Here is a 13,623-nt window from a genome sequence, read left to right as displayed (position 1 = left end):
AAAGAAAACAATGAGAATAGCTAAATATCGGTAGGTTAATAAACACTCAATACATATTTGTTAAACTAATGCAAGATCCCCAACCAAGAGAGAAACTCTAAAATAAATCTCAAAGCTCTACATGATAGATGGCCCAGTTACCACTGCCACACCTCCCTTCCCCACCACCTAAGTCAAGGAGTTGCAAGGAACTGACTGCTGTCACTGCCCCCTTCTCCCTGCTGCCTTAGCTCAGGATCTCTGGTAAGCCTTTGTGCCCTCTCCCTCCTCTGCACCCTCTCTAACCCAACACCCTGCGCACTCTAGGTTTTAAGTTTAGGGAAGTTAAAAGTGACTCATCCTGACAAAAAGGTTAGAAGACCAGTATTAACCATAACAAGAATGATGTAACAAAAATAATATGCATGTTACCAATACAGTAATAATTAAATGCATTTATTTGGCATACAGAAACTATACTCTCTTTTCACTGCTTCAGATCTTCTGGATGGATTCATCTATTGCTGCCTAAAAAATAAATTATTTTCTTTCTACCTGGATCAAACAATAAATCATCAATTTTCATTTCCAAAGACACTGACTATATAACTCAGAAGATACCGTTAAAGGTAGCTGCAGACTAACCTCTATGAGCTTCTCTAACTGCATTAGGACTCAGAGGAATAAAGGAGCCATTTGTGGGTATTCTTCTTTCCAACATCATTTTCAGGATTTCATTAAGAGGAAAAATAAGAAGTAACAGTAACTGTATATGCCCTGAAATCCATTACACAATCTACGACCACCTCAAGAGCTGGAGTTTTTGTTTTTGTCTTTGTTGCCATGAAAATGTAACTGGAACAGCAAGTGTTTAAGAAAGTTAATTAATTCAGTTGGCTAGAACACTGATGAGTTCAAAACTACAGCTTAGCTTCATGACCACCACCTAACCTCACAGCTTATCTCAAAAAAATATGATGCCACTGTCATAGAAGAGGGTTGTCTTATACAATCCCGTTCCACAAGAGACAAAATAACTGACAGTATGCATTTCACACCTGGCAGCTTTAAGAAATATAAATAAGTAGAAGTATGTACATAGAAGCTAAACAGACAACAAAAAGATCACCGGTATTCCCATTACCCAGTATACTGTTATCCATTTGATAAATGGTGTATTGCTAATCATTTGATAAATGATATTTGCTATGCATACATATTTATAATATTTATTTTGTCTTCCAAATACATACCTATACTAACAATATTATTCTATAATCCAAGTTTTTCTTTTAACGATATATCATGAAAATCTTTCATGTCATCATTTTGATGCATGGTACTCCATTTATAGAGATATGCCAAAGTATATTATGCTTTTGCTGATCTCTGATTTAGAAGGTGATAGACATATTTCTGCCTATGTGATGTGGTCTCAAGGAGAAGGGAACAATTTGGTAACTGCAAGAACATCCATTTATTCCGGGCAAATTTGAAGAAAGGGAGTTTATTAATCTGCTACTTCAAAACTCTAAGTATGTCCTCTTACAAGTGCGAAGAAAGGGTACAGTAATATATTTTATATGAAAAAATTTTAACCACTCCATACTGATTCAAATCTCTGCAATTTGTAATACAATTAACAATTGTTCTGCTACATGGGACAGGATTATAAAATGAATCAGACATTTAGAACCAATGACTAAGTGGTTCACTGAAATGTTATCTATCTTTATAGAGTTCCTTAGGTGTTCCATTCCAAAATTGCCATCTGGAATTCTACCAGACATATCCATCCTCTAGGATGGAAGTAACCTCAGACCCTCTCTTACCTATGTCAGAGTATTCCCTCTACTACCATAAAAAAGAAATTGGGTCTATGGAGAAATGTACCCACACAAGATAAACTAATAAGTGAAAAGGTAGAAAAAATTTTTTTTCAATTCACATTTCGGATTTTTCAAAAGTTTTATGATAAAGACAGAAGAGACTCTGAAAATTCAGGTTCATTCAGTCAAAATTCTACTCTGGGGCACCTGGGTGGCACAATTGGTTAAGTGTTCAACTCTTGGCTTTGGCTCAGGTTGTACTCTCTCTTCCCTTCCTCCTTTGCCCCTCCCCACTGCCTCTCTCTCAGAAATAAATAAATAACTCTTTAAAAAAATATATACTCTGTGATGTTGATGGCTTCTTTGGTTCTCATTTCCTACCCCAATTCTAGAACAAACAAAGCTCAGCAAATGTTAGAGTCTTAAAGTTCAGTAGCTTGTAAATGCATGCAAAAATGAAAACTACTAGAAAGCAAATTAAAATAATAAATACCATTTATTAACCAACCAAATCATAATTTTACTATCAAAACAAGCACAATCATTTCATGCACATATCAAAGTATCCATAATAGATTCTAGGCTCCCAAATTAGTGCTGTTCCCTTGGCCCAGTAACTTCTCCCCACCTAAACCCCATCTTTCCAAACCCCCAGTCCCCACCACACCTTCCACAGGCTTAAACACTCTGCTCAGGTGTTCCCTCCTCTGCAAAGATTTTTTTAACTGTCAAATACACACATGTACACAGAGAGATAATCACTCTATTGCTTGTGCTGGTAACCCCGTTCCCTACTTATACTTTTAACTATTACCATAAGACACATATCTGAGTCCGCACTCAACCACGGTAAGTATTCTGTCTTCTTGGATCTCCATCCCCTGACACAATGACTTGTTGAAATTAATCCAAGGGTAATTAAATTATTAGCAGCAAATTCATATCCTACCCAATTTCCATATTTTTCACGAAAAAGGTTTCTGTGCTTGAAAATTTCTGCAATTTTGCCACTATGAATCAGTACCTGCAATTATTCCAGTTAACTAAAAGTTATCATATTCTCAGATGCACCTTCTATCTTATTCCACTTGATGGTGCCAAAAGGTTTTTAACCAACATATGTTAGAACCACTACAATTGCAGCTGGGAGAAAACACAAAGAAGCAAGATCTAAATAAGATTCTTTTAATTGTTTTAATATAATAAATGTTCATTACCCATAGCTGTTGGTTACTCTAAAGTTTTTAGAATGGTTCTGACTGATCTGGAAATGATGAAGAAATGAATCGAAAATGAAAATATGTTAATGCAAATAATGTTATTTAGCTGTTGATTATTGTCGAGGTTTTTAATGGTTATTGATCTGGACATGATGAAGAAGAGAATAAAGTATGAAGAAACATTAATGCAAACAATGGTGTTTTGAGCCTTTAAAAAAATACAGAATTCAACCAGTCAATTCTGATTTACCAAGATCATACAAAGCTCATTAGACAAATGCTCTTAAAAACAGGTAATTATCTATAGTCCTTATTCCCTGCTCTACTTTCAGTTCCACCTCAGGCATGTGCCTTCACTTCTTCCCAACCCCATCAAAGATAAAAGACAAGCAGCAGGAGTAGGAAAAAAAATGCAGTTAAGAATAGGAAAGGATAATTGCAGACAAAGTAGGAAACCTAAGGAAGAAAATGTCAGGCCCTAGTAAGATGCAGAGTCAAATGCTTTCATATACATGTAATGAAGGAAGCAAAAAGATAAGCAAAATTCCTCACATTTATCTTATTTCTAGGACCCAGGCAAGAGCAAAATTTGAACATCTGACATCTATATTTGATTGGAAATATAATATACATTCCTGGCACATAGGAGAATGAACACACACACACACACACACACACACACACACACACACCATTAGCCCTCAAATTGGAAAAGTATTCTTTCCTGAAAATATACTTTGAATGTCTTGATTATCTATCCTCATTCAATTTGCTTTTTCAAGTTACAGATGGAACTTCCAACTTCAAAATCATTAACAAAAAAAGAGACGATCAACTTAAAATGAAAGGTACTTGTTGATTGTACCTTCTATAGCAATATGTTCCAAAATGTAACTAATCTAGTAAACAATGGTGTTTAGGTATGTGCTATTTTCCTGATAAAGTTTCCTAAACACAGTGTTCTGTGCCCATGCGCTCTATGACTCCAGATCAGGGGTCTGAGAGGGAATTGCTGAATGGGGTAGTATAGGACCACATGACATCTAAGTTTTCTTCTGGATGTAAAACAAACATGACTGGAAGGAAAGGTACAAAAATCTTAAACAGAGACTATTTCTATTTTTCCCTTATATCATTTCATCTTTTCCTAATATTAAGTGATCTTTTATAATGACAGAAAAATAATGATGACTCTGACCATACCAGGGACTGGCAGCACACCCAAAGGCACACAGTTAACAGGCTGGACATGAGGGGAGCCCCAGGCGTATTATATGGCCTTCAGGGAGAATCCATGCCAGCTGGGGTATGAGGTCCTGAATACTGATTAGTGATTAGTGAACCAATCGGAGCCTCTCCTTGGAGAGTCTGAATGGGAACCCAGTGAAGACAAGGAGGCTGTGGTCCTGAAGCCCAGGCACCCACACAGAGGAAAGACAACATCCAGAAGTCATGAAGTGGTAGAGGCCGTGAGGCTGGGAAAATAGTGGAGGAAGTAGATAACACATCAATAAAAGCAGATGCATGCATATATTTGAAATTCCTGGCCTAGAAAGTCACCCGACATTAGTTTGGGGAAAGTAATATCAAACATATATTGGTCCATTCCTGGAACTGTTCTATTCTCTGAATTTTTTGTTCTCTTCCTCCCACATGCTCCATTCAGGCCTCTTTCTGCTCAGTTAATGAGCCAACTGTGCCAAGTACACTTTAAAAAACATTTGTTTTCATGCACAAGAACAGTAGTAACTTCTCTTTCTTCTTAAAAGAAATGCCTTACCTCCAGAAGCCATGGCTTTAGTTTTCTGTCCAACAAGATATCAAATCCCAGGACTTCGAAACAGACACTTTCACTTCCTGGAGGTTGACCAGGTCTGCACATTCGATACGCATGCAGGACATGAGGCTCTGCTACAATCAAAGTCTTTACAACCAACTCCTGCACATACAGTGATTTAAAAAAAAAAAAAAAAGTGAAGATGCCTTACAAAACAAGTTTACATATATGGAGATAAGGCCTGGACTTACAAACAGCATGCTGGCCAAGTTCCCAAAGCTCTACGGCATGCGGGCCCAGCCACTACTCTGATTCCACTGCACGCCACTCCTGCCCTGCTCATTACACTCCGGCCATGCTTGCCGGCTTAGGGCCCCTGGCGGTAACTGTTCCCTCCTTCTGGAACACTCTTCCCGATACTCCTGTGCCTGGCCTTGATGTTCAGAGAGGCCTTTCCTGACACTGCAGTCAAGTGTAGCCGCCACCACCCCCTACTGAGCACTTCATACAACATAGAATCGGCTCATCTTTCCCTTTTGTGAGGGCCGTGTCCTCGTGCCTACACTAGCGCCTGCCATTTAGGAGACGCTCAAAAATATCTGTGAATAAGTAAAATAAAAGTTGATAAATGTGGCTTCTATCCATCATAAGGTCATATGCTAGCCTTCTCAGAAACCATACAGAAGGGTTTAGGAGTGACAGGGAAGAAAAATTCCAAGGAGAGGGAACTATTTCACAAACAGCATAGAACTTCCACTTAGACGAAAGCTGGAAGGGTGGGACAGAATCTAGGACAGGTGGGCTTCTTCGTGTGGTGGTGATTTGGCTTTTCATAAGGTTTACCTGAGACGAGTCCTGCCGATTACATAAATAGCTGTCAACGCTTTCTGTGAGGACACACAATACTACTAGAGTGAGTTACTAACGCTCATAAAACAAAAAGTTGGTTTACTAAAGTCGAAGAACAAGTTACGGATTGTGGAAAAGCTGTCTTGCAAGGTTTTTTTTGCTTAGACTATATTGTCTTTTTAAGTCCCTCTCTACCAGTATAGGCAATATAGCATGGCAGTTAAGAAGCTGGCTCTACCATCAGGCTTTCTGAGTTTATTCCTGGTTTTGCTACTTGCCAGATGTATAACCTCAGTTACGTTGCTTAAACTTCGTGAGTCTCACTTTCCCCAAAGGTAAAGGGGAAACAGTAACACCTACTGCAAAAGACATAAGGACAAAATGAGACTCCAATGTGAAACTCTCAGCATAGTGCCTAGAACAGAGTAAATCTTCAATAAGTGTTAACTACTACTATTGTTATAGTCATTCTATCGTTCCTCCAGAACCCCAGCTCCTATGTCAGATCAGAAACAAACATTCCACTACCTGGTGGGAGCAATATTCACAATATGGGAGAAAAAAATGAGAGACAGAAATTAATCTTGCTGTTACCCAGAATCCTAACCCAGATCATATTTGGGGTAAGTATCAGAGATGCCATGAGAGGTTGTTCCACAAAATCTTAATCAAAATAAAAAATTGACAGTAACACTAAAGGATATAAAGATAAAAGCCAAAAAACCACTTCATATGAGTCTTTGGATATATCAGTGAAGCCACAGGAGAATAGGAGAAAAAAGGTTAAAACCTTGGCTAATAAGAGTTTGCATGAAACAACTCAGGTAGGATGAGCAGAGTGAATATTAATAAACCCTGAATTACAAATCTGTGTTTTTTCTACATAAAACACACGTCTGTAAGGAATGCAAAGGCAAGGCTGCAGGTATACGTGAAAATCAGGAGTGCTATAACCAAACACGAATCTAATTCCACTAATGCTTTTGAGAATTTCCAACCTAGTGTCATTGCTTTGAAATATGATTTGTAGATTTGAACATATATGTAAGTATATAAAAAGCATTCAGGGGCGCCTGGGTGGCTCAGTCATTAAGTGTCTGTCTTCGGCTCAGGTCATGATCCCAGGGTCCTGGGATGGAGCTCAACATTGGACTCCCTGCTCAGCGGGAAGCCTGCTTCTCCCTCTCCCACTCCCCCTGCTTGTGTTCTCTCTCTCACTGTGTCTCTCTCTCTCTGTCAAATAAATAAATAAAATTAAAAAAAAAACATTCAGTAAGGATGATTTTATGAGTGATTACAAAGGTTGTAATCTCTGTGTCTTGATTTTCTATTAATTTCTTATTCATTCTTGACCTCCACAAAAGTATGCATCTCTGTGCTATATAGGGCATACTACTGTATGTTAGTTTTCATAAAGAGACAGTCACTTTTTAGAGAAATTACTCCTCCAAAAAAAGTCATTAGGAAAGAAGTCCTAAGTTAAATTCATGAAATTTGCAAACTATGACATTAAGATAAAAATTTACTGATTGACCACCTTCTGTACCTCCTCCTGTTTTTATAATACATTATTTCATTAACTCATCTTAAATAGATATCTTTATATGCAATTCTTAATAAAGATAAATATAATTATAAAATATGTGCTTGGAAAAGTTAATAACTTATTAAGTATTAACTCATTGCTTACTTATTTGTAGATTGTTATTATACATTTTAACTTATGAAGGCAAGAATGATGCAAAATTTACCCATTTATAGAAGGGATCATAAATGTTTCAGAGCTTAATAGGTGCACACTTGCCCATATTAAAGTTACATATGAGAATTATATTTTTGACTCTAACAGAAAGGTTCATTTCCAGACCTTCTTATTAACATTAGTCTTACTTCTATGCCTTCTCCTAATTTAATTATATAGGGAAAGGACCACTTAAAGCCAATTTTTCTCTCTAATTGAGTCTCTCTACACATTCTTCACCAAGGCAGTCCAAGAAGTTCCACCTTTCCACGACTTCTCTGAATAAGTGAAAAACCAGATGGAAGTGAAAAATTTGGTAAAGAAAAAGGAATATCACAGGGCATTGAAAACTTTCTTGTTCTCACTGAGCTACTCATCAAATGATCCATTCATTAAATCACCCAGGTATCATCATGAATGATCTTCCATCAATGAGCTATTGCCCCAAAATAACAAATTTTCACCCCTTCAATGCATCTAACCCGCTATGATAATAAACTATCATTATTAAAATATTTTTTTGAATTTCTGTAAAATTGGCATTGGTAGAATAAATAAGTAGATAAATAAACACAGCATTATTGTAATCAAAGTTCTTGTTTGGATGTATTTAGGCTATCAGGAAGATAGATTAGAAAGTTAACAAGTTGGTGGGCCTCTTACAAAGTCCAGTTGACAGACATTTTTGCTGGAGCCCCTGAATTTCTAAAAAGTTTTGAATGTGTTGCCAATATTTATAAATCAAGAGACTTAGAGCTTCCACTGACAAATTAGAAGAATGAGCCATACTGGACCCAAAATACCATGGAGCACCAAAAGACTGGTGCTGAGTAGTGTCCACCTCTTCAAATGTCTTATGCTTTTCAAACTACCACAGTTCCCAGCACACCCTATTTACACCTATCCAGACAATTTCACTCCTTTTTACTTGTCTAACACCCAAGGGTCTCTGGATTTACATTCTGTGATATAGAAAATAATGTGTAAAAAATACCAACCAACAAAACAACAAAAGGATAAATATAATGATGCTGATTTTTCTGATTTTCTCAAGAGAATCAAATTCAACTATGAACTTTCATGTCCATTTTCCAAGGTAGATTTATTTAAATTATATAGTATTTGTCCCGAAAGGAAAGATAAATCATATTGCATAGTCTTATCATATTAAATCCTCTTCTAACTTTGAATACCATTGTGATACTTCTGCTAAGATTAATAAAGGGTCGGTTTCACTGAGGTTAGCTTCTCAGATTTGCTTCCTTTTCTCTCTTTACCCTTATCATTTGCCATGCCATCCACTGACATGGCTTTAATCATCAATCACACCCCAAACATATACTTTTAACTGCCTGCTTGATCTTTCTACCTGAGAAAACATTTTAAGTTCAATAAATCTCTAGTAGAACTCATTATCATAGCCTCATGACCTTTTAACAATTTAGTTCAGGTGTCAATGCCTCCAGAAAGCCCTCCTCCAATCTCCACCCATAGAAAGCTACTATATGTGGTCTTCCTCTACATTCCCACAGAATCTAGGGCATGGCTCTGTTGTTGTATGTGCTAACTTACATTTTATTAACAACTTCTGTGTGGGTCTTTCCTACCAAACTCTAAGTTTTTTGAGGATTGGAGCTGTATCTTATAAAAATCTTCAGATTATCAGCCAGAAACAAGCATATATTATGGGTTCATTAAATGTTTACTGAATGACTGAATGAAATGAATGAATAGAACTCTTTACCCTCACCTATAAAACCAGACTCTAGATCTTCTCAAAATAAATTCCTTTCTACTCTATTTCAGATAAAGCCAAACCCAATTCTCCCTATAATTCCTCCTTAAAACTGCAGAGGAATGTCTGAATACTTCTCCCTGATTTTGGACATTCAGTTAACTTCAATGCTGACCCTCACTGTCACCTCTTCTACTGTGGTTCATTTCAGGCCATTCTTTTCACTTAAACTACCTCTAGGTGCCTTCCTCTACCTAGTCTTGGTCTGTACTATACCCACTTTCCGATTTATCTTTTAAATTCATAGTCTTTGGCCTTATTACTTTCCTCCTTTAAAATCTGGAAGGACTGAATCCTTACTGCCTATCAAGCTAAGCCTTGATTTTCAGACCTAAAATTTTGCCTCCACATATCTTTTCAGCCATAAGTCCCCCAAAAATTCTCAAAAATACCGTATGTGCCAACCTGGGCCACTTATCACTATTTTCATACATCTATGCCTTTACTTATGCTTTTGTTTGCACCTAGAACTCCCTCTCTCCCATCCCTAGCAGTAAAAATACTGCTTATCAAGGTCTGTCACAGTTCCCAGTTCCTTCATGAAAATAGTTTATTTGCTCAATCTAATGTAATTTGCTCTTTATTTAAAATGCTGATGATCCTTTAAATTAATCTGAGGAAAGACAGTTATAATTGTGAAAATGGTATAATCTTACTGAAATATCACTCCAAAACTTAGCAACATCATGTTGATTTGCTTGTAGGAATTCTGTAAACCACTTGATGGAACGTTTGCTCCCTTTGTTTTCAGTCTCATCCCTTTCAAAACGCTCATTGTGCTTGTTCACAGAGTAGTTAGTTAGATGCATGTATAACTGGGTCTGTAACAAGTAAGAACGAAAGTTATCATCTATGAGACTCTAGAACGATGAGGTTTCACAGATCATAAAGCAACCAAAGATGAAAGATAATTTTAAAGTTTAAAATATACAGATCGACAATTTCATCATGATTTAGATAATTTTCAAATTAAATGGAATGGCACATTTCCAATAAAAGGATTACAAATGTAGTCATCTACAAAGTTACTTTATATATTATTCAAAATATATCTACTATAGAAAGCATTAAAATAATTGCATGAAACTGTGAAATTACACACTGCTAAGCAAGAAAAACACTGCTTGTTTTTGTTAATTTGTTTTTCATGTTTTTAGCGACAGTTCTCACCCAAATTTGTTTTGGGAAGAAAATTTTCTGAGAGAGCATTCTATGTTTTTTCAAAGAAAAGTAAAAAATGATATCTCAAGTAAGTAGCATAAATCAAAAGGCAGGACTACCAAACACAACCTCTGCCTCCGAAAGGGACTGGGAGGCCACTTGAACTCATTCACAAGACAGAGCGCAGCTCGAATCGGCAGACAGAAGCACCACACATGCTGTACAGAGTCTAAATGATTAACAGGAAATTTACAGTACTCCTTATTGGAGCTGTTATGCCTTAGTCTCTTTACACTTTTACATTTGTTGATACTGTTATCCTCAAATAACTTGAAGCAGAATCCAAAATTTTAATCCTCTCGTAATTGTCAACTAATATACAGCTAATGATTCCTTACCAATCTAGCATAAACATTCATCAAACCTATATATCCTACCCTCGGATCCTATTCCCAGAAATTAGAGAGCAATGTTGCATCCCAATGAATATGTACTTCATGTACATGATTACTATTGATGTTTGTTAATAACTAAGTATATCTGTATCATATTTTATTTTCACTGCAGTTACTTAGGTCTACGATATAAAATCTTTGAAGTAAATGTGCAGAAGTGATCATTTGAGTTACATGTTGTTTACGAACCCATGTGCCCATCACTAATTAAGAATTTATTTTTTCATTCATTAAACAATATTTAAGGAGCACCTACTTACTATCTGCAGAACTGGTACTGGGCACTGTGGATACATAGATAAACAAGATAGAGTCCCTACCCTAATGAAACTTAGAAAAAGCTTTAAATTAAGTGATATTTAAAAGAAAGAGCATAAATCTTATGCTTGTCTAATTCTAAGTGCTTGATCTGAAGAAAAAGGAAATTAATCAAACTATAGCATTTCCTAGTTTCCAAAATATAAATTTTTCAATTTAAAAAGAGTTGGAAAATAATTTATTGAGGAGCTCTCCATTTGGCAAGAATTTCTAAAAATAAATAATAATAGCAGTAATAAAAACCCTAGCTATCCTAGTGAAAAAGTGAGTAAAAAATGGAACTGTTCATTTTTCTTAAAACAGTATCTTTGCAAGTAGGACTGGAAATTCCAGTTTCACATCTACCTCAACAAAACCCCCTTCTAAGCAGTTCATTGCCAGCTGGACATTGGCCATAAGCAGTGAAGACAGCTATAAACCAAACAGCAACCTTCAAGGAATGAAAAGTATATAACTATTCTCCACCCTATTTTTTAGCATATAAGCTCAATACAATGAATTGGGTTATATAAAACTTTTCAAGAACTGGTCAGCTGCTACACTGGTAGCAAAAAATAAATGGCTATTATATCTCAATGCCTGAAATTCTCTGCCTTATGATCTTCTTATATGTAGCTTACCAATACCAGCTTTTCACAAAATACATGCTCACTATTTTAAAAATTGGAAATAGGAAGAAAGAAACAAATATGCAATAGTATGCCATCCAAAACCAACCAGTGAGAGCATTTTGATTTTTTTTTCCAGCCTTTTTTTCTTAAGCTTACCTTTTACATAACTGTGATCTCACTTCAGATAAAATTTTATATACATATATATGTATATATATATATATATTTTTTTTTTTACTCTTTCATATCTTAATCTAGGAATTTGATCGTGGAGTTGAAAAAGGTGAACTTTTAAATTTTAGAGATATGTAAGGAACACTGACACTTATATAGAAGGTCATTCTTTGTACATGTGAACCAAAGACACAAGATTACGTGATTCAAAAGCACTTGGCAAAGCGAGACCTAGAGGTTATGTTGCCTGACTCCCAAACTTTGCTTATGATTTCTTAATACAGTATATTTAAGCAAATATCACATACATATAATTTAAGATATTAAAATAAATCACTTAAATGAGCTTACAAGTCTTATCCTTTCCTATGTCTTCCCTAACTCTTTTCTCTCAAAACATGACTATCTGCCTTATAATGTATTATAACCCATTCTTATCCACACCAATTATTTTAATTATAATCTAAGAGCTGACAAGTCTCAAATTAGGTCTGTAGCTTGGTTCTCTCATCTGAACTCCAGACCTATGCTATACATCCAAATGCTTATAGCATAGATCCATTTGGAGGCTGCACAGGTATGTCAAACCAAACACACCAGCTTCCTGCAAGACCTTTAGCAGCCCCTATATTTCCTATCACGGTGAATAATACATCATCCACCCACTGGCCAATGCCAAAATTCTTGAGTTTTATCCTCAATTTCTCTCTCCTTTTCCCTCGTTCTATAAATCCAACCTGTCAGTATATCAATGTTATCCACGTTACCATAAATATATCTTAAATCTATGTTCTTATTCTTAGTATAGTCCTATTGCTACTACTTTAGATAAGGCCATCTTTCCTCTCACATGTGGTTAGACTAGAAAACAGCTTCTCCCTTACCCTCACTTTTCCCATTCATCTACAACTACAGCCATCTCTCACATTCCCCACATACAGACCAGGTGACTTCTTTAAGACAAAAATCTCATTCCTTCTTTAAAATCTTTCAATGCTTCCCTTCTTCTTAGGTTAAATTCCAAAATCCTAGACATGGCCTAAAAAGCCCTGAAGCATCTGTCCTCTAGGCTCTTCATCCTCATCTCTGAATACCCACCCCTTCATGGTCTGTATTTAGCCATATTGATTTTATGAGTGCTCTCTCCAGACACACGGTAACTCTGGGCCATTTTTCTCTATAGATTTCCACCCCACCCCGCCCTGCCCCCAACCTGGCTAACCCTCCATTATTCATATTTCACTTTACAAACTCCCTCTCTAAACTTTATCTCCAGCTGGGTTAGATGCCCTTGCTATGCACTGCCATAGCACTCTCAGTGTCTTAGACCATTACACTTACCATCAGGTATTATAATTGCTTAGTTTATTTTCTGCCTCCCCACTAGACTGTTGCTTTTGAGAGGTCAAACACTGTCGCTGTCTTGGTCACTGTTTTTCCAAAACCAGCACAATGCATAGAATGCAGTAGAGTTCAAATATTACTTGGTGATTGGATATATTCACACCTTATGACCTTCAAAGAGATGATTCTTTCCTTTATCTTCCTTTCCAGTGAAAACTTTTACAGTTCCCTTTTTCTTCCTTTGTCAGGTTTACAATATTTTTCATTAATTGAACATAGTAACATTTATGAACAGTCATTATGTAATTTTTAAAATATGACCACTTTTAGTGCAGATAATTGTGTGCATAACACTGGAGGAGAACAATAA

The 13,623-nt window shown here is 36.3% G+C and overlaps 1 protein-coding gene across 10 annotated transcripts in view; it reads right to left on the bottom strand.

The window, feature by feature from the left end:
* The window catches only part of TTLL7 (tubulin tyrosine ligase like 7), a 159,988-nt gene that overhangs the window by 65,991 nt on the left and 80,374 nt on the right, over nucleotides 1–13,623 (bottom strand). For all 10 annotated transcript variants that reach the window (XR_003208353.2, XM_073896430.1, XM_073896426.1 and 7 more), the window contains 2 exons: nucleotides 9,847–10,011; nucleotides 4,809–4,967 (listed from right to left, as the gene is read on the bottom strand). Coding sequence is in view for 9 of the 10 variants with exons in the window: in XM_073896430.1 (XP_073752531.1) it covers nucleotides 4,809–4,967; nucleotides 9,847–10,011 (324 nt within the window). In the remaining variant the exon portion in view is untranslated. The remainder of the gene's footprint in view (nucleotides 1–4,808; nucleotides 4,968–9,846; nucleotides 10,012–13,623) is intronic.

The sequence above is a fragment of the Callorhinus ursinus genome, unplaced genomic scaffold, assembly GCF_003265705.2.
Source record: "Callorhinus ursinus isolate GAN/ISIS: 27379988/994484 unplaced genomic scaffold, GSC_fseal_2.0 scaffold9, whole genome shotgun sequence".
Taxonomy (NCBI): Eukaryota; Metazoa; Chordata; class Mammalia; order Carnivora; family Otariidae; genus Callorhinus; species Callorhinus ursinus.
This window is presented reverse-complemented; position numbering and strand designations above follow the sequence as displayed.